General features: G+C 36.7%; 1 protein-coding gene across 1 annotated transcript in view; it reads right to left on the bottom strand.

Annotated features, from left to right (window-relative positions):
• The window catches only part of FBN2 (fibrillin 2), a 262,671-nt gene that overhangs the window by 127,157 nt on the left and 110,022 nt on the right, over positions 1–25,492 (bottom strand). The window contains exon 8 of the mRNA XM_019732405.2: positions 4,294–4,419. Coding sequence (XP_019587964.1) covers positions 4,294–4,419 — 126 coding nt within the window. The remainder of the gene's footprint in view (positions 1–4,293; positions 4,420–25,492) is intronic.

Below are 25,492 nucleotides of genomic sequence, written 5' to 3'. Positions count from 1 at the left end.
CTGCTGATTAGCGCTTTCCATCCCACTGCTTAGGGTCCCTGCTAGCGCTCTATGCTCACAATGGTAGTGGGGACATTATCTTGCATACAGAATTCGCTTGTCAATTCATTATTTACTCATCGCTGGCTGCTAGTCACTCTTCTCGCCTGCCGTGTTTCCCGAAAACAAGAGCTAGCTGGACAATCAACTCTAATGCGTCTTTTGGAGCAAAAATGTAAGACCCGTATTGTATTGTGTTGTGTTGTGTTGTATTGTATTGTACCCGGTATTATATTATATTATATTATATCATATTATATTATACCTGGTCTTATATTATAGTAAAATAAGACTGGGTCTTATATTAATTTTTGCTCCAAAAGACGCATTAGAGCTGATTGTCCGGCTAGGTCTTATTTTTGGGGAAACACGGTATATTACAATGTGAACACTAGGTATTAATAATGCAATGTATATTACAATGACACTGAATTCCAAACTGACATAAAGGCCATTAAGTTGTGCTATTAAAAATGCTTCTAAAAAAGATAATTAGGTATGTTCCACTTTTTTTTAGAACTGACATATGTTAGTACTCTGTTAAAAAATAAAGCTCTTTCCTGGATATTTAAAAATCTTGATGGGACACACTAGATAAAATTAAATTAGGAATTTGACTTTTATAGTTAGCATCAACTGAAATGGAAAAACTATCTTCTTTTATAAATAAAGTGCCCAGCTAGACTCTCCTGCCATATGAAACTGTTTCCTACACATGAAAGAAAAAGGAAGTTTATTGATGCTTTATAGTGTAGTACAGATGAAGGATATTTTCCTTAACTAGAATAAAGAATTAGGGCAGCATTCAGCATATGCCGTTCTTAGAATAAAGCTGCGGATAACATGCAGTTTCATACTCAAGAAAGTTTTGAGTTTGTCCAACTCATTATTGTGAGCATATGTGTGGTTACAAAATAAATAGCCTGGAAATATCCATGGCATATATAATTTAATCATAAATAAATTCAATCTAAGAAAATACAGACTCAGATTTTTAAAAATCAAAGTCAAAGATCTCTTACACATTAACATGTTAGATTTATTTTGTTCTCCCATATGGAAAACACATACTTATTCCAAATGTAACACAGTTATTCAAAATAATTTTAAGCTGCGCACTTAATTTTAACATTGGTTTCATAATTTCCAAGAGTCATTCTCCGTCCTTTGGGGTTTTCCTCTGTTCCTGGGTCAAGACGTTGATAATGAAATGAATGGGGACTGATGCTTAGCAGAGGACTCATCGTTCCTCATTCTCAGGCGCTCCAGCAGGTGCTCTGTTGCCTCTGAGCATCCCCGATCACCACTCAGTGCCACCACCTCATGGTCAGCAAGACGCCAAACAATGCAAAGCAGTTATTAACCAACAGGTTGGCCTACTCATTTCAGAAAAGATTTACAGGACCCAAACTTGTATACAAGGCACTACACAGACATAAAGCTGCATAAGGCAGGACCTGATGGAACTCAGAGTCTGGTCAACACGTAAGCCACAAGTACCTGTGACAATATAAGCCCAGAAATGAAGGAAATAAGAAATATTATGGGAGGGGCTGATAAATCTTGTCCAACAAGAAAATGTGGGTTGGGTAGAAATCGCTATAAAGAAATGTGGTGTCTAATTTGGGACTTAAAGGATGTGTTGAGTTTAAACGAGCATATTGGGGGTATCAAGATGCTTCAGGTAGAGGGGATACTGTGGACAGAGGTCTGGAACTGAGCTCATGTATGGCAGTGAGAGAAATGGGAGAGCAGTGTCAGGCGGCCAGTGGTTAGAGATGAGTCCTGAATACAGTCTGGGCTGGGTTCTAAAGGACTTTCAATACCCAGGAAAAGACTTAGGACTTTACATAGAGAAGCAAGAGATATAGAGAGTTTATTATGATTTAATGGAAACCAAATATCTGACATTGAAGAAAATCAACCTCAGTAAATCATTAGGAGTCTTGATCTTGACTATCTGAATGTGATGAAGAGTATGACTCCTTTTCAATGCAAAAATAAATAAATAATTAAATAAATAAACCACAAGTTTTGTTTTACTAAAGACGATTTAGCAATTTAGGAAATCAAATAGAAAGAAATAATTTAGAAATATGATATAAAGCAGTAACATCTGTTGTGGAAAAATCTGCCTTCTAACTAGTTTGCCTCTCTTCTTCTTAGACGCTCCACCCGTGTTCTAATTCATTCTCAAAGGCCTTCAGTTACTCCACACTGCTTATCAAATAAAACACATACACCTTATTTGATATTTCCAGAACTTCAGGGTAATAACCTCACTTATTTCTCTAGCCACATTTCTTCTAGCCATTTTCTAGAATATAAACTTCCTGAAGCCATGACATCTAACCAATGATGTTCAGCGATGACTCCTAAATTGGCATTTCTCCTACAGAGTTGAGTCCATGCCTCTTTCAAGGTGGTGATTGTGTCTGTGTGTGTGTATGTGTGTATATATATATACACACACACACAGTATTTTCCTGTACAGTTCAAGAAAATTAAGCCAACTGTAAGTAGTTCTACTAATTTTCAATTCTCATAGCTTTTAAATTATGTTAAATGAATCAGACTTATTATGCAGTGAGCCAATTGGCAACACTGACCCTAACAATAGTTAATTTGCTCAGTTTTACAGACTTAACGTGTCACTAAAAATGTTTTACCTAATGTAAGGCAGAAACTCTGATTCATTCACAAAGGACAAACAATTGTCATTCAAATCTCATCGTTCTCAGATGGGAAAGGGAGGCTCCCAATGGGCACGCTGCTTCTCCAAGCAGACTGTCAGCATGATGGCAGAAAAACCACTCCCTGGAGACCTTGCTCCCTAGGGAGAGGGTCTGTGCCACCTCAAGGAGGCAGTGGAGGGTCACCGTAACAGGAGTAACAGGCAGGAGTCAGAGAGACCTGGATTCAAATCCTAGCTCCATTTATTGACCCTGTAACAATGTGAACGTCACCTTACCTCTCTACACTTCAGTTCCTTCATCTATAAATGTGAATAATTGTTCCTATCACTCAGGGCTATTTTAAGGATTATAAAGCATAATATATGGGTCCAGTGCAGGCATATTCTCCTCCTGCTAACAATAATAATAATGATAATAATAATAATACTAATCATAAGGAATATTTTATTGAACATTTACTAGGAGAAACTGAAGTACAGAGAGGTCAGCAGCTTGCCCAAGGCCCCAAAGCTCTGAGATAATGAGGCAATGTAGACACCCAGTTCGTGTTTCATAAGCTGTCATTGTTATTTTTACTCTCACTCCCACTGTTTCTTTTATTACTGCTATTGTACTCTTCCACTACTATTTGTGATGCTAAAGGCAGTATCTACATCACTTTTGTTTCGGGGCAGATGGCCAAAACTAGGAGTGTCTGGTATATCGGTACATTTTATCAAACGGATTCAGGCCACAGACCTTTTGTGTGTGGGACAGGACTTCTAGCTTCCATCCCTGACTCTGTATTTCCATCTCATCAACCCAGATCACTTGGGCACCATCCTCAAGATCTACAGAGGCCTGGCAGTTAGTTGCTGATATACATTTGCAGTGGGAAAGGGAGACTGTCACCATCCGGGTGACCATCCTCTAGTGAACAAAGCAACTCCATTTTGGGGTGCTGGTTTAATTCTTCAAATTCCCATATCCCATGACTCTTTAATACCCTAAAGTCTAAGGCTTGCTTAATAATGGATGACCTACCCATGATCGGAAAGCACTGTTCCATCTTTCTAAATGAAGGAGAACATACAAATATATTTGGCGTTAATTTGAATATGCTTAAAGAACAAAGTTAAAGGTGTCAATTTCTTTTCTGTAATGACTATTTTCACTAGAATAAACAAAGTCTAAGTAAACAAAACAGTGACTACATTCATGATTCCGAGCAATAAAACAACCTTTAATGGCTACAGTCTGTCTCTAAAGCAGATTTTTGGAAATCTTTCTCTTGTCTTTGTATCTCTACGCTGGGTAAGAGCAATGTCTTGAGGAAGTCTTTCTTCATTTCCCAAATGACTCTGACAACATAAAACAAACCCAGATGGCTTCTGAAACTGAAGTCTCTGCAAAGAGCACATCGTCTATGAGTCCCTCAATAGTGGGGCCATTTATTTTAAACAACTCTTTCAGCCGTTTTCCCAATAGTTTAATAATCGTTGCCATCTTCATACCTGTTTGGGCTGTTCTGTCATTATAAAGAAGCAGTGTATTGTGCCTTCAAAAATACAAGGCTTACCGATGCACCGAGAGCCATCTGTTGAGGTTACATATCCACGTGGACAAATGCAAAAATAGCTTCCCACGGTGTTGGAACATTCGCCAGTTTCACATATCCCAGGAATGACGCTGCACTCATCGATGTCTAATCAAGGGAAGAAGGAGAAGACGATTGAGATAGGCCTTCAGTAAATAGCTTTTAAAAGGGATTAAAAAAAAAGTATGAGAACACTCATGGTTGATTAGGTCAGATCACATAACCCTCAAGATACTCTTGTTTCAGGCCCTAAAGAATTTCTCACACATATCTATGGGAACTCAGATGAAAGTCAACTCCCATGGCAGGAAAACAAGGCCAACTAAAGCAAAACTCTATATCCTCCCCCCCTCCCCAAACGCAATTTAAATTGGAAATAAGTAAAGATGTCATTGTTTCAGTTTCCACTCTACATCAATTAGGAATTATCCTACTACAACCTTTAAAAAAACACCTATAGGGATTATATTTTAAAATATGGAATAGCTACATTTAAAAATAATTTTCACACATTATTTGAACCAATGGAAGGTGGCAAATGCTTTATTTTTTTCTCTTTGGCTTCAGGAAATGTTTTTGTACTTACATCTGAATACGGGTATATTTGACATTCTGGGAATTAACTTCAAATCTAAAATAATACAGAAACATGGCACAGGGCAAACCTGGGAGGCTTTGGGAGGTGTCCAGTTTTCCTATTGTACCTCCCGGCACTTATTCATTCAGCTTACTCAATGCTGGGACTAGTCTATTCCCTTGCACATTAATGAAAGGTCTGCTTTCTTTTATACTTTCCCTAAAGCAGGAAAGCTGGCCATTTATATAAGCTGTAATGTACTTTTCTTCTAGTTCAATAAACAGAGAGAGGAGGTGGAAAGTCAAACAAAGCTACAATTAGGTACACTGGGAGCTAATTGCTAATACATTTGAAAGGAAATGAACCATTGTGAGGAAAATCCAGCAGTGGATGCTGGAAGTTGGCTGTCCCCAGCAAAGACCAGTGAATACAGGCACCAATTATAAAAACCTCAAACAGATTAATTACTGAAATGTGAATCTGAGCATTTAGTTTCTTTTTAGCTGCATTTATTTTTTATAAATGTATCGATTTAAAAAAAAAACAGGGAAAAATGATATGGTAAATACAAGAAAAAAAACTTAACCCTCACAATTAAAAAAATAGTTGGCAATGCTTTCTTGAATTCCTCTGTTGATCTATTCATTCTTTTCTTTTCCATTTATTCTGACAAGTTACTCTTGCCTATGAGCTGTACCATGAAATAACTATATGCTTGTGTGTCTTCTTGGAATATTCATATAAAAAATGTTGCCAGATTCAGACATTCTCTGAAATAATATCTTCATTTGAGGCTTAACAGTTAGCCGCTGAAGGCACAGTTGTACAAATCAAAATCTACCAATTCCCCAAGAGAGATCAGAATTCTAACATGAATTGACTACATGAGGAGTGAATATATAATGTGGTGAGTTACCATCAGACTTAATCCAACAAAATGAAACCATATGTGCAAAATTAGGACCTGTTGCATCTTGTGTAGCTATCTAAGCGCAGTGCATTGTAATAAAACTGAACGTGGGTTCAGAAGAGAAAGGAAACTACAACAGCTGGACTGTGATCATCAAATAAATCGATCAATCACTTCTGGATAAGGAAGAGACAGAAAAAAAAAGAGAGAGAGAGAAAAGCAAAGTACAGCACAAGAAGGACAAAAGTGAAGGACCTTTTAACAACTTGCCTTCTGATCCTCTTACATCTAAAGTTATACCAACAATCAAAGCACTTATGGGACCCAGAATTGATCCAAACTCTTAAAAATTAGGAACTTAAGTCTTTCATTTAGGCATTAACTCTTATTTCCAGGCATTTCCTTCCATAATAAAGAACTTCTTTGTGCTCTACTTCCAAATACCCTTCCCGACAACAAAAAGAGTACAAAATTGAAAGACGTTTGATATTTTTCTTTTTTAAGGAAAAGAAATCTGGAACATAGAAGAACACATGGAATGATATTAAATTTGTGGTTTTTGCATTAAATATTTTATTGTATAAAAGCTCCATGTTTCACAATTCTCCTCAGAATTAAACAGAAACTTGAAAAGTTTAGCTTCAAAATAATTATATGTAAAAAGCTCTCAGTAAAGTATTTAAGAATTCTATATGAAAACTAAGAATGTTTTCCATTTATTTTTGGGCTAGACTTAGCCCCAGATTTTAAAAATTAAAACGTTTGGTGCTTTTTTTCTTTTTTTACTGCATTTCAGTGTAGTCATGCCCAATATTTATCCATCAATTTAAATTTAAATTTAGTATTAACATTTATGTTCGGAAGGATGTATGCATTTAGCTCTTTTGTAGTATTAGTTCTTCAAGACCATATGTCATAATCAGATTTGGAAGTATTATCTTCTCAAATACAAAGTGTGTATTGCCTGGGTGTAACAAGTGCATCCAAATCTATTCAGGGGAAAAAGCAGTCTTAACAATGGAAATTGTTTTCATTCATGCTCTACACACCTAATGCGCCTCCACCCACCTCCCCTTGAAAAATGTTTAACAAGTTTATATATCAGTTTGGAGGTTTTGATCTGCAAATATCTGAAAAACTGATCCAAACTGACGTAAATCAGAAATGTAATAGCTTGCATATCTGGAAGTCCAGAGGGTGATGGACTTCAGGATTGATTTAAGCCAGTCTCTTGCTCACTTTCTATGAGATATGCTCAGCGATGCCCTCATCTATACTTTGATTTCCTTAGGCTGCCTTCCCTGATGGAGGCAAAATGGCTGCAGCAGTTCTAGGTTAGACCTCTGACTGGAACATCTAGCAGGAAAGAGGGTGTCTCTTCCTGTGGTTCTCTCCTAAGAGGGAGAAAACTTTTTTCCAAGGAGCACCAAGCAAATCTCCCCTTTTTAAGGTCCTGAATTGAGTCACATGCCAGTTTTTGAAGGACTTCTCCAGCTAGGACAATGTGCTGATTGTCATGGGCCCAGAGTCTTGAACCAATTACGGTGGCAAGTGGAATGCAGTTAGCTTTAGACTAATAAAAAATAAATAAATAAAATAAATAAATGAACAAACAAATAAAGCAAAAAATAGCATGGGTGAACGCATCTGAAAATATGGCACAGTTGAAGAATGCAAAGTATACCAAAACGGTTAGAAAACTGATAGAATATAAACTTAATTGGTTAGCCATATGCCGAGTCCTGGAGAGCCTCCCTGAGGACTTTGGTTTTTATTCTGAGGTGATTAATGATGTCTGTGAAGGAGTTTAAGTGAAACAGGGGCATTAGACATGCCAATCAATATTTCAGAAAGACATTCCTTGTGTTTAATGTGGATAGATAAGAAACAGTCCAATGATAAATGACGAGAGCTTGAAATAGGCTTTATGATGAAGAAGAGAACACATATTCAATTGATATCTACAGGGAGAGATCAACATGACTTGGCCACTGGATAAATATCTCAGACTTCTAGCTTGATCGACAAGGGAGGTGATGATAGTGATATTAACAGCTAATGGGACACAGAGGGTAGAACACATTTGGAGGGTAAGTTGAGTTTGGGACATTTTGAACTTGAGATGTTTGAGAGAAATAGGCAGAAATTCTAACTACACAGCTAAAAAATTGAAACTCAGAAAAGACATAAGGTGTGAAGATATACATTTGTGGTTTATCACCAACTCCATGAATTGCATTTTGAAGTTGTAACAATAGATGAGATCTCCAAAGAAGACATGAAAATGAGAAGAGCTGAACTTAAGGCGGGAACTCTGAGAAGTGCCACCCATCTAATGGAGAGTCCAAGGAAGAAAAGCCAGTATAGGAGGCTGGGGAAAAAAGATCAGGGAGATAAGAGGAGTATGATGAATGGAGGCTAAGGGAGAACACTGTCAAAAAGGAGGGGCTTTTAAGTGTGCCATGGAAGGGTAAAGAAAGAAAAGGACTGGAAAGTGTTAGGTAACTTGAAGAGGCTGAACACAGGTTTTTTGAAAAAGAAAACTAGATCTAAGCAAAACCATCTGACAGATTTTTGACTGCCAAAACCACATAACCTCATATTTGTCAACCAACATTTACAACATTTACTGTAAATCTTACTCTAAGCAGAATATAATGAATAATTTGGTAAGTAGTGCTAAGTGTGATCTCAGATATCACTGAATTCTAAGAACATTGCTCCAGAGATTCTTTCAATTCCAATATGTACATGTCATACATAAAAGCAGTCCATGTAACAATTATGTTACAGAAAACTTAGAACAAATTAAACAAGAAATTTTGTTTTAAAAAAAGTGTTTTTACAATATTTTCTTTCCATCCATGCCAAGGAACTATATGTGTTTGGCCCACTCTGTATAATTTTTTTGGTATAAAAAAGTATATTTCTGTTTTACATTGAATTTCAATTCATTAATACACTGTTAGAAATTAGAAAAAAAATGTGTGACTAAATTTTAAATGCAATAAATTGCTAACTATTTCAAGCTTTTATAAGGATAATGGCATTATCAAAATGATAAAACAAGTTGTAATGGAAAATTAATGTTTTCTTTCCCCTTTTCACATTTTGAAAGCATGGTGTGTACCAATCGTACTCAGAATTTCATTGTATATTTATAAACAACTTTATTTAAATATAATAATTGTGTGGGAATACAATTTGCCTACTTAAACTATAAAATTCAGTGGTTTTCAGTATGTTTACAGGGTTGTGGAACTATCACTACAATCTAATCTGAGAACATTTTCATCCCTCCGTAATTCCATCCCATTATCAGTTACTCTCCCTACCTCCCTCTAAGCCTTAGACAGTCATTAATCTATAAATAATAGATCTATAACTAATAATAACTAATCTCTCTTTATAGACTTGTCTGTCCTAAACATTTCATATAAATGGAGTCATAAAACATATGATCTTTCATGACTGGCTTCATTCACTTAGCCTAATGTTTTGAAGGTCCATCCATATTGTGACATCTATCAGTACTTCACTTCTTTTAATTGCTGAATAATATTCCACTGTATGGATGTACCGCATTTTATTTATCCACTCATCATTTGATGCATATGTGAGTTGTTCCCATTTGGGGGCTATTAGGAATAAAGCTGTTATGAACATTTGTGTACTACTTTTGTGTGGACATACGTTTTCATCTCACTTGGGCAAATATATTCCTAGAAGTGAAACTGCTGAGTCATATAGTAACTCTGTGTTTAATTTCTTAAGGAACTGCCAAATTGTTATCCAAAGCATCTGTAATATTTTACATTCTCACTAGCAATGTACGGAGATTTCCATTTCTCCACATCCTTTCCAACACATATTCTTTTTTATTTAAAATAATGGTGTGAAGTGGTATCAAACTGTAGTTTTGGTTTGCGTTTCTTTAATAACTAATGATGTTGAGCACATTTTCATGAGCTTATTGGCCTTTTATATATCTTCTTTAGAGAATACCTAGTCATTACTTTGCCCAATTTGTAACTGAGTTATTTGTCTTTTTATAAGTGAGTTGTAAGAGTTCTATATCTGATATACGATTTGTATATGAATTTCCACATTAACCTTAGGATTTGATTGTCAATTTCTGCAAAAAAAAAACACCAAGTTGAGATTTTGACAAGGATTGTGTCGCATCTATAGATCAATTTGGTAAGTACTGCCAGCTTAATATTAAGTTTTCTGGTCTAGAACATGGGATGTCTTTCCATTTATTTAGATCTTCTTTCAACAAGGTTTTGTAGCTTTAAGTGTAAAATTCCTTCACTTCCTTTGTTAAATATTCCTAAGCATGTTATTGTTTTTGATCCTATTGTAAATGAAATTATTTTCTTAGTTTTATTTTCAGAATGTTCACTGCTAGTGTATGGAAATAGAATTCATTTTTATATATTGATATTGTATACCAGCAACCTGGCTAAACTCATTTAGTGGATTGAATAGCTTTTTAGAGGATACCATCTTCACTTTTTAGTGGATACTTTAATCACTTTAGTTAATCCCTTATCCTCTAAAGGCATGTCATCTGCAAGTAGGTAATTTTACTTCTTCCTTTCTAAACTGGATACTTTTAATTTCCTTTTCTTGCCTAATTACCCTAATTAGAATCTCTAGAACAATGTTGAACAGAAATTTTGAGAGTGAACATTTGTTTTGTTCTTGATCTTAGAGGAAGCATTCACTCTTTTGCCAGTAAGTATGATGTTAGCTGTAGCTTTTCATACATGCCCTATTAGGTTGAGGATGTGCCTTTCTATTCCTAATGTGTTGATCATTTCTATTATGAAAGGGTGTCAGATTATTTTCAAATGTTTTTTCTGCATCTAATGAGATGATTGCATGGGTTTTGTCCTTTATTCTTATATAGTATTACATTACTTGATTTGCAGACACTGAACAAACCTTGTATTCCTGGAATAAGTCTTAACTGATAATGATGCATGATCCTCTTTGTATGTGGCTGGAATTGGTGTGCTGATATTTTATTGAGGATATTCACATCTACATTCATAAGAGGTATTAATTTATAGTTTTCTTTTCTGCTATTTTCTTTGCCTGGTTTTGATATCACGGTGATACTGTCCTCAGAGAATGAGTTGGGAAGCATTCCTGCCTCCTCTATTTTGGGGAAGTGTTTATGACAGATTGGTATTAATTTATCTTTGAATATTTGGTAGACTTTCCCATTGAAGCCAGCTGGGCCTGGGATTTTCTTTCTTTGTGGAAAATTTTTAAATTACTAATTCAATCTTTTTACTTATATCATGTGTATAATGTATTGTTATAATCAACTCAGATTTCTATTTCCTCCAGAGTCAGTTTTGGTAGTCTTTCTAGGAATTTGTACTTTTTGTTTAAGTTATCTAATTTAGTGGCACAGAGTTGTTCATAATATTACTTTATAATCACTTCTATATGTCAGTATTGATGGCCCTTCTTTCATTTTTTATTAATAACTTGAGTCTTCCCTCTTTTTGGTTGTTCAGGCTAAAGGATTATTGATTTTGTTGATCTTTTCAAACAACCAACTGTTGGTTTTGTTGACATTCTCTATTGTTTTCTAAGCTCGACTTTACTTATTTCCACCCTATTATTAATTGTTGTCTTCCTTCTGCTTGCTTTGATTTGAGTTTATCATTCTTTTATTTCTTAAAGTGGAAAATCAGGTTACTGACTTGAGATTTTTCTTTTTAATATAGATGTTTATAGCTATAGATTTCCCTCTAAGGACTGCTTTAAATGAACTGCACAAATTTTGCATGTTTTGTGTTTGTTTTCATTCATCTCAAATTATTTTCTAGTTTCCCTGTGAGTCTTCTTTATAACCAATAACAATTGGTTATTTAGGAGTCTGTTAGTTAATTTCCACATATTTATGAATTTTTCAAACTTCCTTCTGTTCATTTAATTCCATGTGGTTGGTTGGAGCAATCCTTTGTGTGATTTCAATCCTTCTAAATTTATTGAGCTTGTTTTATGATCTAGCATATGGTTTATCTGGATAATGTTCTGTGTGCATTGAAATATGTGTATATTCTGCTGGGGTTGGGTAGAGTATTCTTTATATTTCTGAGAGATATAATTAGTTTATAGTGTTATTCATTGTTCTGTTTCCTTGTTGATCTCCTTCCTAGTTGTTGTAATTAATTTTATCCATTAATGAAAGTGGGTTATTGAATGCTCCACCATTATAATTTGTCTCTTTCTCCCTTCAATTCTGTAAGTTTTGCTTCATATATTTGAGGATCTGTTGTTAGGGTATATATATTTTAATAACCATTATAAAACTCTGATGGATTAATTCTTGTCTCATTATGAAATGGCCCCATCTCTAGAAACATTTTTTATTTAAAGTCTATTTTGTCTGATAATAATTTAGCCATTCTGGCTGGTGGTCATTTGCATATCTTTTTCCATCTTTTAGTCTTCAACCTATCTATATTTTCTATTCTAAAGTATGTTTCTGTAGACTGCACAACATATTTATTGGTCAAGTGTTCTGTTTACGGCCCCTTCGCCAGTTAGAGCTTTACCCTTTACTGTTGGATATGTATGTGGCTTACAGGCTGCTCTCGCTGCACGTAATTTCTAACTGCCAGGAATGACTGTGCTATTATTTGTAAGCCTGGCCCCCTAGAAGTCATCCCTGGGTCAAAGTAGCTTAATTATCCAATGTTTGGTCAGAAGTTGTGTTTAAGCTCTTTGTGCCAGTGAAGCTTCTGCCTGTGTTGACAGGTCTGTGTGTGGCTTGAGGAATGCTTTCAAGTCTGTCACACATCCTACTCTGATTACTCCTGAGTGGGTGTCGCCTACTCTTCTCAAACCTCAGAGTTGACTGTGATCCTAGGAGGGCTCTTCTGAACTGTCTCTCTAATTCTCGCTATTAAGTCTCTGGCTATTCTGCTGTTTTGCTTGAATCTTGGAGAGACTAACCTCCTTCTAATCGCTTTCCACCAAAATTTTGACCGTGTTTGACCTTAGACATGGAGTGACCTTAGACATGGAGTTCTCTAGTCTTAGTTGCAAATAAAGTCATTCTCTCAGGAAGAGCTGAGGGGCTCTTAATCCTCTGGTCTGCCTTTCCTCTGGACAATCCAGTGATGCTGAGGGCAGAATCTCATTTTACCTAGAGTGATGCCTCTGCTCTGCCAGGAGGTACTGGGGGAAGGAGATTGGCAGGGCCTGGTAACCAGCTCAGTGTATCGCTCCCTGAGTGGAACCTCTGCTCTATGAGCAAGCTAGAGTTGGGGTGTTTGGATAACCACGATGCTTGGTCTGTTGCACCTGCAACAGAGCTCCCGCCTGTGGGTGGGGAAGGAAGAGAATTCTCTCTGTTGTTCCCATCTGGATTACAGCTTCTGCAAATGGACAGGGTAGGGGAAGGAATGAGAAACACTGGGAGCATGGCCCTCCTGAGGCGAAACCATAGTCCCAGCGTGGTAGCTGGGAGAGGAGGTTGGCCCCCGTCTTCCTGGCTGCATCCACACGGATTAGAGCACCCACCCAGGTAGAGCTTCTGGAATACACAGGTGAGTGGTGGTGGAAAGGGGGCAAGTTGTGGCCCAAACACTATTTGACTTTTGCTGTTGTTACCAAGATTTAGTAGATTTTCTTGAATTAATATCTCTTTATTTGCTATAGGCCTTTAGGAGAATTTCAGGGGCTTAAAATTATTGAGGCGTGTGTGTGTGTGTGTGTGTGTGTGTGTGTGTGTGTGTGTCTATTTTCCTAAATAAATTTCATCAGTTAAATTCTTATTTTGCTGGGGACAGGGTCTCCTGAGGTCCTTAGTTCATCATTCTGGAAGCCTTGCCCTCCATGCCATATACTTTTTCACTTAATTCAGGTTTTCTAATTTAGTATGAACCATGAACCATTGGAGGTCTTACTTATTACATTATTATTATAATCAAGAAAGTTGATGTATTATCTTATTCAGACCTGCCAATTAACATGCAGCTATTTTTCTGTTATATACAATTTGTCGGGAGGTGGGCATATATAATCCCTAGAATCTTCCTGTGATAATTTTACCACAGAGTATAAGAGTATAGATCATGTCTGGTAAGAATAGTTGTGAAATTTCTGAATTATCCTTCTGTTTTACCTTCAGCTCTAACTGGTAAATATAAGCTCTGTTCTGTGCCTTGATCAAAAGTATTTTTATAGAAAATGGTTGAATCAGACTAAAATTTAAACACATGGAAAATTTAGCTCACTGATTATAATTAATAAAAATGTGTAATTTCTTAAACATAATTTGTTTGAAATAATAATGAACATGCTATTCATTTTTTAAAACTTTCAACTTTCTTTAAATATCAAATAATCATACTTTAATTGGGCACCTACTATTCATTTATGAGCTTATTAAATAATTGCTGACTAAAGGCCTTCAGTTGGTCACATACCACGTACTATCTACACATAATCTCTAACCTCCATGAATTTGTAATCTATTACGGTAAGTAGATAAATGTAAAACAAGGCCCAATAAGAGATGACTAACAGTATGTCATCTCAATTCAATTATGAGAACCGGGAGGACACAGTAGTTGATAAAGAACTCCAAAGAATGTGGTAGAGAGATTCAACCTGCAGAGAAGATGGCAGAGGTTGTTCCAGAAAGAGGACCTACTACGTATGAGCCAAAGGATGGAGGTGGCCAATTAAGAAGTATGGATGTGTAATGAAAGTTTCCCATGAGCTGAGGGTATTCATAAGGGAGTGAAAAATACAACTAGAAAGCTAGAAAGCCATTCTTAGAAGAGATTCACAGACCAGTGGAACAGAATTGAGAATGCAGAAATAAACCCACATAAATACAGACGGATAATTTTCAACAAAGAAGCCAAAAACATACAATGGGGAAAAGATAGTCTCTTCAACAAATGGTGCTGGGAGAACTGGAAAGCCAAATGCAACAGAATGAAACTAGACTGCTATCTATCACGGTGTACCAAAATTAACTCAAAATGGATCGTAAGACCTAAAACAATAAAATGCATAGAAGAAAACATAGGTACTAAACATATGGACCTTGGGTTCAAAGAGCATTTTATGAATTTGACTTCAAAGACAAGGGAAGTAAAAGCTGAAATAAATGAATGGGACTATATCAAACTTAAAAGCTTCTGCACAGCAAAAGAAACTATCGACAAAATAAAGAGGCCACCAACTGAATGGGAGAAGATTTTTGCAAACAACGCCTCTGATAAAGGGCTAATATCCGAAATATATAAACAATTCATACAACTCAACAACAAAAAAACAAACAATCCAATTGAAAAATGGATGAAGAGACATTTCTCCAAAGAAGACATACAAATAGCCAACAGACATACGAAAAAATGTTTAACGTCACTAATCATCAGAGAAATGCAAACAAAAACCACAATGAGATATCACCTCACACCAGTTAGAATGGGGTTATCATCATCAAGACAAATAATAATAAGTGTTGGAGAGGCTATGGAGAAAAAGGAACCCCCATACACTGCTGGTGGGAATGCAGACTGGTTCAGCCACTATGGAAGGCAGTATGGACGTTCCTCAAAAAATTACAAATAGAATTACTGTGTGACCCAGCAATCCCTCTCCTGGGTATCTACCAAAAAAATCTGAAAACATTTATCCATAAACATATATGTGCTCCGATGTTCACTGCAGCTTTATTTACAGTGGCCAAGACATGAAAACAACTAAAGTGTCCTTCAATAGATGATTGGATAAAGAAGTTGTGGTATATATACACAATGGAATACTATTCTGCCATAAGAAAAGATGAAATAGTACCATTTGTGACAACATGGATGGATCTTGAGATTATTATGCTGAGGGAAATAAGTCAGACAGAAAAGTAGAGAACCATATGATTTCACTGATATGTGGTATATTAAACTGAAAACAACATAAGAACAAGACAAACAAATGCAGAAACAAAAACTCATAGACACAGACAATAGTTTAGTGGTTACCAGAGAGTGGGGAGGGAGTAAGAGGGGGGTGGTAGATGAGGGTAAGGGGGATCAAATATATGGTGATGGAAACAGAACTGACTCTGGATGATGAACACACAATGTGATATATAGATATTACAGAATTGTACACCTGAAATCTATGTAAGTCTACTAACAATTGTCATCCCTTTAAACTTAAAAAAAAAAATTTAAAGAAAGTTAGAATGCCATTGTCAGGAATCTGTCCCTGCTTTGTAGCAATGAGGAGCAAGTGAATCATTAAATAGGGAAAGGGAATAAGAGTTTTACTTTTAGCAAAGATACCTGGCAATGTCGATAAAGGAGAACAGGGCTCTGGTAAGAATGGGGTCAGGAACAGTAGAGGTAATGACATGGTCTAAGCTCCAGTTCCTGAGGGTGGGACTGGAAGAGGAAAGAGTAAATGAAAGGACTATTCTGTAAGTCAAAGCAAGGATAAGGAAAGGGATGGTAAGGACTCATTATTGAGCTAAAGTTAATAAAGTCAGTGAACCAAAGAAAAAATATTTTTGAGAAAGCTGATCATTTCATCATAACATTTTGAGCTAATAATATCTAGCAAACAGGTGAATATCCAGGGTAGATCTTTAGAAAGTGATAGCATCTATGCATAAAAATATTTGAAACCATCAATATGAGTAAGATCAGTAAGACAGGGAATATAAAGTGAACAGAACATAAGATGTTAAAGATACCGTGTTTCCCCGAAGGTAAGACATAGCTGGACCATCAGCCCTAATGCGTCTTTTGGAGCAAAAATTAATGTAAGACCCGGGCTGATGGTCCAGCTATGTCTTACCTTCGGGGAAACACGGTAGTTACTGAGGGGATATATTCACTTGAAGGAAGAGAAGCAAGTGAAGATAAGAAGAGATTATTGAAAAGCTGTTTATATTTTAAAGAAGTCAAATGAGGTAGGCAGAATAATGGCTCATGAAAGATGACAGAGTCTTAATCCTGGGAACCTGTAAATAGGTTAGTTTATATGACACAGGGGAATTAAGATGCTAACCATCTAATTTGGAGATGGGGAGATAATCCTGGATTATTTGGTCCTGGGTCCAATATAATCAAGTGTCTAGAAATGGAAGAGGGAGGCAGAGTGTCAGATTCTGAGAGAGATTTGAAGATGCCACACTGCTAGCTTTGAAGATCAAAGGAGTCCACCTGCCAAGGAACGAGGGCAGCTTTGAGAAGCTGAAAAAGTGAAAAAAATGGACTGTCGCCTCGATTCTCCAGAAGGAATGCAGTCCTACTGATTACTTGATTTCAGCCCAGTGAGATCTATTTTGGACTTCTTCTTTGCAAAGCTGCAAATAATAATAAATCTGTGCTGTTTTAAGCCACTAAGTTTGTGGTACTATATTACAGAAGCATTAGGAAACTAATACATTAAGGAATAATATTTAAGAAGAAACAAGTAATCAAGAACAGCTCATCAGCAACAGCCTCAGAGATACAGGGAAAAAACAGGACTGTGAGATGGGAGGGGGATGGGTATAAGGGAGACGGTGAGGGGATTAGACAGCACAACTGGTAACCACAATATGCCACGGGGATATGAAGGACAGTTTGGGGAGTATAATCAGTAGTGTTCTAAAGATTCTGTAGGGTATCTGATGGACACTTGTCTTATTGGGGAGACCACTTCATGGACGGTGTAGGTGCCTGACTGCTGCGGTGTACACCTGAAGCTGAAGCTGAATAGTGATGGGTGTCGACTGTGGTTTAGTGTGTGTGTGTGTGTGTGTGTATTCATGTGATCTGGAGTGCAGCACAGGGAATGGGGTCAGTGGAACTGTGGCAGCAATGTGCGATGTTGGAGGGCTGGTAGATTGGGGGAAGGGGGTTGTCACTTTGTGAGGGGTGTAAATGTCTAACTATTACATTGTATTGTACACCTGAAACTAATAATAATAATTTTAAAAGCCTGAAAAAAAAAAGAATAGCAAGTGCTATGAGGGATTCAAGAGTACAAAGACAATTTTACAAAAGGTGAGAAATAAGTAGGTGATGAGGAACTTGACATTGCTGCTACAGACTAAGCATTTAGGAAACTTTACAGTGAAGAAAGTCAGAAAGAAAGTACAATGAGAGCAGCTAAAAAGATGGAGAGAGGTTTTGTGTTAATGTGTTTTAGGATGGCCTTGATTGTAGGCAAAGATTCAGGAAAGAGAAGAGATACAAGCTACCGTAGAAACTGAACTAATTAATGCCAAGAGTTAGAAGAAGTCTTGAAAGGTGATGGAATTAAGTGCAGAGCTGGAAGGTTTTGTTCTGGAAAGATGGGAAGACATTTCATCAAAGGCAGGAAAAATGGAAAATGAGGATGCAGAAATATAGGGAATCTGAGGTTAAATAAGTTCATGTCAGATAGCTTCAGTCTTTTTAAAAGAAAAAAAGCAGAGTACAGAGGTTAAAAAACTTTCATGTGCATAAGAATCACCTGGACAGCTTATTAAACATGCAGATTTTGACTTCTAGTCAAGACGCTTTGGTACTCAGCTTCTGTTCTAAACATAGAACAGTGACAGATGACATATAAAAAGAGAAAACAAAAAGACCTAGTTGGTTTCAAAATACAAGATAAATATTTCCTTGGCTCAGAAATAGAATTGCAAAGCAATGAGGACAGCTGAAACCAGAGGTTTGCTGCACTTCTCCCCCAGAAGCTGCCAGTGGTGGCCAAGAGACAATGTGGTATGATAAAAATGAAAGTAGGAGACACAGAGGAGAAAAAGGTCAGGAAAGACTTCCACAGGAAAGTGACAGTTAAACTGAAACATAATAGAGGCCTCCAATAGGCCATAAAAGTGAAATGGAATACTGTTTTTCAATCAGAGGAAAGAGCACACACAAAGACAAGGCAACAGAGAGCACAATTTATTTGAGGAACTAAGTAAATCTTAATGTGTCTGAACCACAGAGTGTGTAGAAAAAAATGAGGCTAGAGAGGAAAGCAGAGGATGACACGCAAGAACTTTATCCCGAGAACAAGGGACTCAAATAGGGGAGTGACATGACCAAATTTATGTTCTAGAAAGATCATGGTGGCTTCAATGTGGAAAAAGGAGGTAGGAAGACCTCAAAGAAAGCTATCCCAGTAACCCAGAAGAGAGACAATACGATGAAGGCAGAGAGAAATGGATGAATTAAAAATATATTTAGGAAGGAGAACCCAGCCAAATGTCTTGATTAAAATGGTTGTGTCAGGAAAGGAAGGTATCAGGACTCGTACCAGATTTATGTCTTGGGCAAGAGAATGGATGGTTAGACCAATCCCTGAGATGAGAAATGCTGGTAAGGGACATGCAGAATGGGCATAGTGGAACAAAGGACACTGCGCATGCTGAATTTGAGGTAAATGGGGGACATCTAAACTACACATGCCCCATAGGCAGCTGCGTACAAAGGTAGGAAACTTGGGGAAAATCTGTGTTCCATTTTTGGGACCCAGCTGCACATAGATGATTCTTCCTGTAGGAAAGGGAAAAGCCCACCCAGTGTTCTTGATGAAATTAGTCTTATTGACTGATGCGGATATTCCCTAAGTTACAACAGGTTCTAGAGCAAGTCAGAAGAAAGTAGACAATGACTGTAATTCCATGATTTGATGGGAAGAGGAAGAAAAAGAGAGGGCAGTGGCCCAAGGGGAGTATGGAAAAAGATGGATGTGTGTGTGTGTGTGTGTGTGTGTGTGTGTGTGTGTGTGTTTGTGTACATATATATAATTATTACAGACACACACATACACAATTATTATTATTTTTAGGATGATGAAAACACCAGGGGCTATACAGAGGATGGAGGCCTGTTGTCTATCATGTAATATTAATATCTTGTGCTATTTCATAGTTTTACTATAGAAAGAGTATCTATTCCTTTTTGGTCCCTCTTTCCTCGGTATTGACCTAGGGAAGTACATTTAAAATAGTCTCTGTATGTTAACATTAACAGTCACTGAAGGAACTTTTTAATTAAGAGGGGTTTTTTGGGTCTACATAGGCATAATAATAGCATTTTTAAAAGCTACTACTATAGCAATGTAATGAATAGTTCCCTTTGGACTGAAATCAATACTGCATCTTTCTAAACACTAATTTGGAGTAACTCAGGCATGAAGTAATGGCGGCAAGAGGCAATTCCATCGCAGTGCTTTTTTTTTTTTTTTTTTTTTTTTTTTTTAACATTACAACAATAGTCAGAAAGCTATTTCTATTTCAAAATACATAAAAGTTACTGATACCATAGTCAAACATTAGGAGCTTAAATTTTTGGTCTGCATTACAAAATGATAGTTCTTGGGAAATCTACCTATTTACCAGCAGTGACTTTTCCTGTCTTTTCTTTCTTTCTCTTTCTTTTTTCTTTTTCTTTATTTTTAAGTTACTCAGGGCAGAAACATTTTGTTACCCTTTATTAGTTCAAGATAAGTAAGACCAAATTATTTACAAGTTTTAAAATACTGAAGATCTAAAATGATGAGCTGAGCTCTGTAACAAAGTGCTTTTAACAACTGAGTGGTGAGCTGTTAAAACTATGTCCTCCAGAGTCTTTCTTTCTTCCAATCCTCCCTGCCTTCTACAATTACCTAAAAAAAAATTAAATACAAGGAAATTAAATTGCAAGGCTCCCTTAATGTTGGGTAAAACCTACAATTTCAACAACACAAAAATCAGGAAATTCCAAAGTTAAATTTACTATAACCATTTGGACTTGGCAAAGATGCAAGAATTTAATATTTTCTGTTCCCATTTTCCTTGTTGAACATCAGTACATTAAGATGTAATCATAAAACCCTTAAGATTTTCAAAATATTTTGGCATAATGCAGTAAGAACTTTAATTTAAGAAATCTTGATCTTTTATCAATACTAATGAGGCATCAAGTCATTTATTTTGTATCTTCTAAATAAATGGCATTAAGTGAAGAAAAAAAAGAAACATGTCCTGGATTCCAGTATAAAACTATCATATACATATTCATTAATCTCTCTGTGCTTTCCATACTTATTACCACAGAAGCAAATAACTCAATAAAAATGGTACACTTTATTATTAAGACACATACTATGAGCAATTTATATAAAGGAAGTTAATCTTCAAATTGGTACAGTTGTATTTTCTTGGATTTGGTCGATTTCCTTATTCACTTGACAGGTTACACTGATATACAGCCAGTTTAGATTCAATAAATAACTGTACCAACATCGAACTGCACAGATATCTGTGTATATGCACAAAACGGGTTGTATCAGTGTGGATGTGGGAGTTCGGAGAGGTCATTCCTAAAGCTCAGTCTGTAAAGCACACAATGATAAATTCAAGGGGGTGATGGAGATGCATAAATACAAAGAGTCATCCTTTAGCATTCTCTGAGCCAAGTGACAAATTCAAAATGGCTGACTGGGTAGGCTCACCAAGACGGTGATTGGATGTCACTTGGGTCACACTCTAACTGGGCTATTGGAGCATGGACATATTCACACTACATACTTCAATGATTAATTTATGGTACAGAAGAGAACTGTTGCTTATCCATAGGAAGTTATCTGGACAATTCTCAAGGACCCAAAACACCTCAGGGGTCTTTACTAAGATTCTGAAAGAACTTCACATTTGGAATTCCCTTTTCCTTAAATTAGAACACCAGTTTAATGATTTATGCAAAAATTAAACTTTTGCTTGTAGACTTAGAACTATAAGTCATGAAGTTAGAAATGTTTTCAATAGTTTCATATAAACAGAGAATACATGGTAATGAGTACTTGAAACCACAGGGGTGCAAGCAAAAAGGAACTTTATTATTTCTCCCACTGCCATTTCGCACATTTTCTTTTGACTAGACGTTTCTTGACTGTAGGAAATCTCAGGTAGCTCCCTTAGGTTTTTCTATCCCTCTCGGATGAACAAAATGTACGCTCAAATCCAACAATCACATAGTTCTAATCTCTCATCCAGTTAAAGCTTCTCCTCCCCGCTACCCCTCCAGTTTGAGCCTGCCCCAGCTAGCAGCTGTTATGAATATGTTCAAGGTTGCAATGGGGAGGAGAGAGCACAGGTACTGGTAACAAAGATCTTACTTGGTTGGAGGAGATGAATCTCACAGACTTTTCCTTCTTGGTCTCCGTTGCTGGTTCTTTCTCTTGGACCTCTAAGTGTTGAAGTGTTCTAGGGCTCAGCCCTAGGACTTCTCTATCAAAATGCTCCCTTCATGAGCTCATCTATTCTCATGGCTTTAAATATCAACTGTAAGCTGAAGACTCCCAAATGTATAGTCAACCTCAACCTTGCCCCTGAATTTGGCTCATATACGCAATTACAAATGTCTGAATGTCTAATAGGTGTCTCAAATTAACAATGTAAAGCTGCTGAGCTGCCGCCTCTATGTTCTACTCACAGATGTTCTCCATCTCAGTTAATGGCAACTTCATCCTTTCAGTTCCCAAAACCTTGGAATTACTCGATTCTTTTCGTTTCCTACCCCACATATGATCTGTCAACAAATTTTGCTGGTTCAATCTTCAAAATACATGTGGAATTCAACAACTTCTCATCACGTTTACCAATAAACTCCTGGTTTAAGCTATCATCAGATCTCACTTAGATTATTGCAGTAACCTCCTAATTGGTCTCCCTGCTTCCACATTTGTTCCCGTATTATTGTTTTACCCCCCAGCTGGCAGAGTACACCTTTTAAAATGAAGGCCAGAATATTTCACTCCTCTGCTCAAAACTCTCCAATAGCTCCCATCTTGAGAACTCAACTAGTCCAAAGTACTTTCCATGGCCTGCGAAACTCCACAAAATCCAGCCCAAGGCTATATCTCTAAACCCATCACTTACTAGTTACTCCCCTCTGGCCACTCTGCTCCAGTCACACTGGCTTCTCTAATGTCCTCTGTGTACCTCAGGTGTGCCTGCGTCAGGGCCACTGCTTGCCGATCCCTGTCAGGCATCCCCCCATGCCACCCCCAACACGCGCGCGCGCGCGCGCACACACACACACACACACACACACACCCCAAAGCCATGGTTTGTTCCCTCACCCTCTTCACACCCTCATTAACATTTCACTGGCTCTCATCCAGCTTTGATTTTCTGATGGCTTTATTACATCTGTCATAGCATAGATTTTATTTGTTTGTTGTCTGCCTCTTGTTTCTATAATATAACCTGTACGAAAGCATGGATTTTTATGTTTTGTTCATTACTCTAGAGAAGCGTTCCAGGAACTCAATAAATATTTGCTCTGAATGAATGATTCTGCCATTAGTACCCTCTGGACAAGGTGGCTCCAAAGCCTAATGCTTTTATCGATATTTTGGGAAACCTGTCAATGCTGGGGTCTCTCACTCTCACATTAATCCCAGAGGTACCTCCTCTATCTGACCAGTTACAACTCTCCAATCAGCTCCACACTGCTGACACTTTAGCCCCAGGCTGGGGTCACCCGCTCTCTAGGAGTCTGTGTGGCCAAAGCCCTTTCCAAGACCACACAACCCATCTCCTTTCTGTGAGGTCCTCATCAGGCAGATGAGAAACGCATGTATCCTTTGCCTTTCAAACTCTGGAAATGCTGAACTGAGACCACAGAAATGAATAAAGCTCCACTTATAATATCTCCCCTCCCACCATCTAGTTCATAGACAACACATTCCAAAAATGATATTCACTACCATTCTCTTCAGCCTCTTAAAGGATTCTCTCTTTTTTCACAGCCTGGAGTTGAGGGATGAACCACTGAAGACAGAACCATCTTCCCCTTTCTCTTCACCCTCTTCTGTTCTCCCTCATCTCAATCCTACTGCTTATAAGTTATGCAAATGATACAGACACTAGCTAATCATAGTATAGTAATATTCCTAAAAGAACATCACAATGAAATTTTAATTACCTCCTTAAAGAGCATATTGTAGAATACATTTTATTCATGATATCCACACACTTTCTTGATTCCAGATAGAAATATTAATACTTAATTACCTAGTCACTAGAAATAGAATATATACACTAGCATACAGGATTTAAATAAAACTGCAACATTATAGTTTGTGAAAAAAACATAAAAAATAACAATCTTCCATCTTGAAGCTATAAGGAAAATCAACATACAAGAAATACTTTAAAACATAAAATCAAATTTCAAATAAATGCCAGAATGCTTTACTTCCTGTTTTTCTTTATTAGTTAATTATGAAAAATGTTTGTTTCTATAATGGTAAATTAAGGAAAAATATTCCATGTAGGAGGAAAAATCATGATAATCTAATTTGTGAGTAGCTGTATTCTATGAGTTTGTTAAGTTGAATTAATTTTCTAAGCCTACAACTAAATATTCACAATATGGTTTTACTAAAGTATTGGATGAAATTTTTTTAGCAAACCTCAAATGTTTTTTATTACAAAGTATCTTCAAAGACTTCAAATCTGTTGTGCTTAGAGCCCAACAAAACAAGAAAGCAACCTCTGGTATTTTTTTTGAAATATCATTGAAAGTACTTTCTTATATGCCCTCATATTAAAACAGAACCCATTTATGTCAAGCATGAAGAAAAGTTTGCTTCTATTTTTGTTTCTCTTGAAAAATTATATTTTAAAAATAAAATACATACTGACTGCAGTTAACATGCGCATCCCATTTTTTCGAGAGCCGCATTCGTTCATATCCCACACAGGATACAGGCAGGTGCATAAAAGTAGAACAACCTGTAATGATGCTAAAGATGTTGAGAGAATTTCTTCTAATTTTGGGAAAGGCTAGGTATCTAGCTGCACTGCAGGTGATAATACGGAAGATTAGAAGAAGAGCAACACTATATAGAACGGTAGGAAGAATAGAAAGGAAAGTGATGATTGGTGATAAGAAAGGTAGCCATAGAGATAAAGATAATGGAACTAAATTTATTATAACCTGAGCAGGCCATTTCTTTCCCTTTGGAATTCTCTGGCTAACATAATGGTGACTCTGAGTTCTAGTCTGGAGAACATTTATATTTGGAAGTCAAACAGCTTTCTAATAATAATAATAATCGTAATGATAATCTTACAATGTCATTTCTCAAATTCTAGTCATTAAAGAACATCTCCATGCCTATTGCTATATCCTTGAATCACCTATACTACTTTTTACTGAATATGTGTGTGTGTGTGTGTGTGTGTGTGTGTATGAAATTTAATATGAAAGGATTTTTAGGGCTGTGAAAATACTCTGTATGATACTACAACGATGGATACATGTCACTTTACCTTTGTCCAAATCCATAGAACGTACACCTCCAAGAGTGAACCCTAAGGTAAACTATGGACTTTGGGTGATTATGATGTGTCAATGTAGGTTCACAGTTAAAACAAATCCACCACAATAGGAGGGGATATGTTGATAATGGGGGAGATAGTGCATGTGTGGGGATAGGAGCTATATGGGAAATCTCTGTACCTTTCTCTTAATTTTCCTGTGATTCTAAAACTGATTAAAAAAAATTAAGTCTTTACAAAAAAATTTCATATGATCTTCATTCGAATCAATGTTTTCAGGAATAACATCCATCAGCACATAATTATGGTGTATTAGTTAATGCTGTTTTTCCTTAAAACCTTCTATTAAAATTATTATAACTATTAAAATAAAACTTGCTTGTCCATGATC

This window comes from Rhinolophus sinicus, linkage group LG03 (assembly GCF_036562045.2).
Source record: "Rhinolophus sinicus isolate RSC01 linkage group LG03, ASM3656204v1, whole genome shotgun sequence".
Lineage (NCBI taxonomy): Eukaryota > Metazoa > Chordata > Mammalia > Chiroptera > Rhinolophidae > Rhinolophus > Rhinolophus sinicus.
The sequence above is the reverse complement of the archived record's forward strand: the minus strand, read 5'-3'. Positions and strand labels throughout refer to the sequence as shown.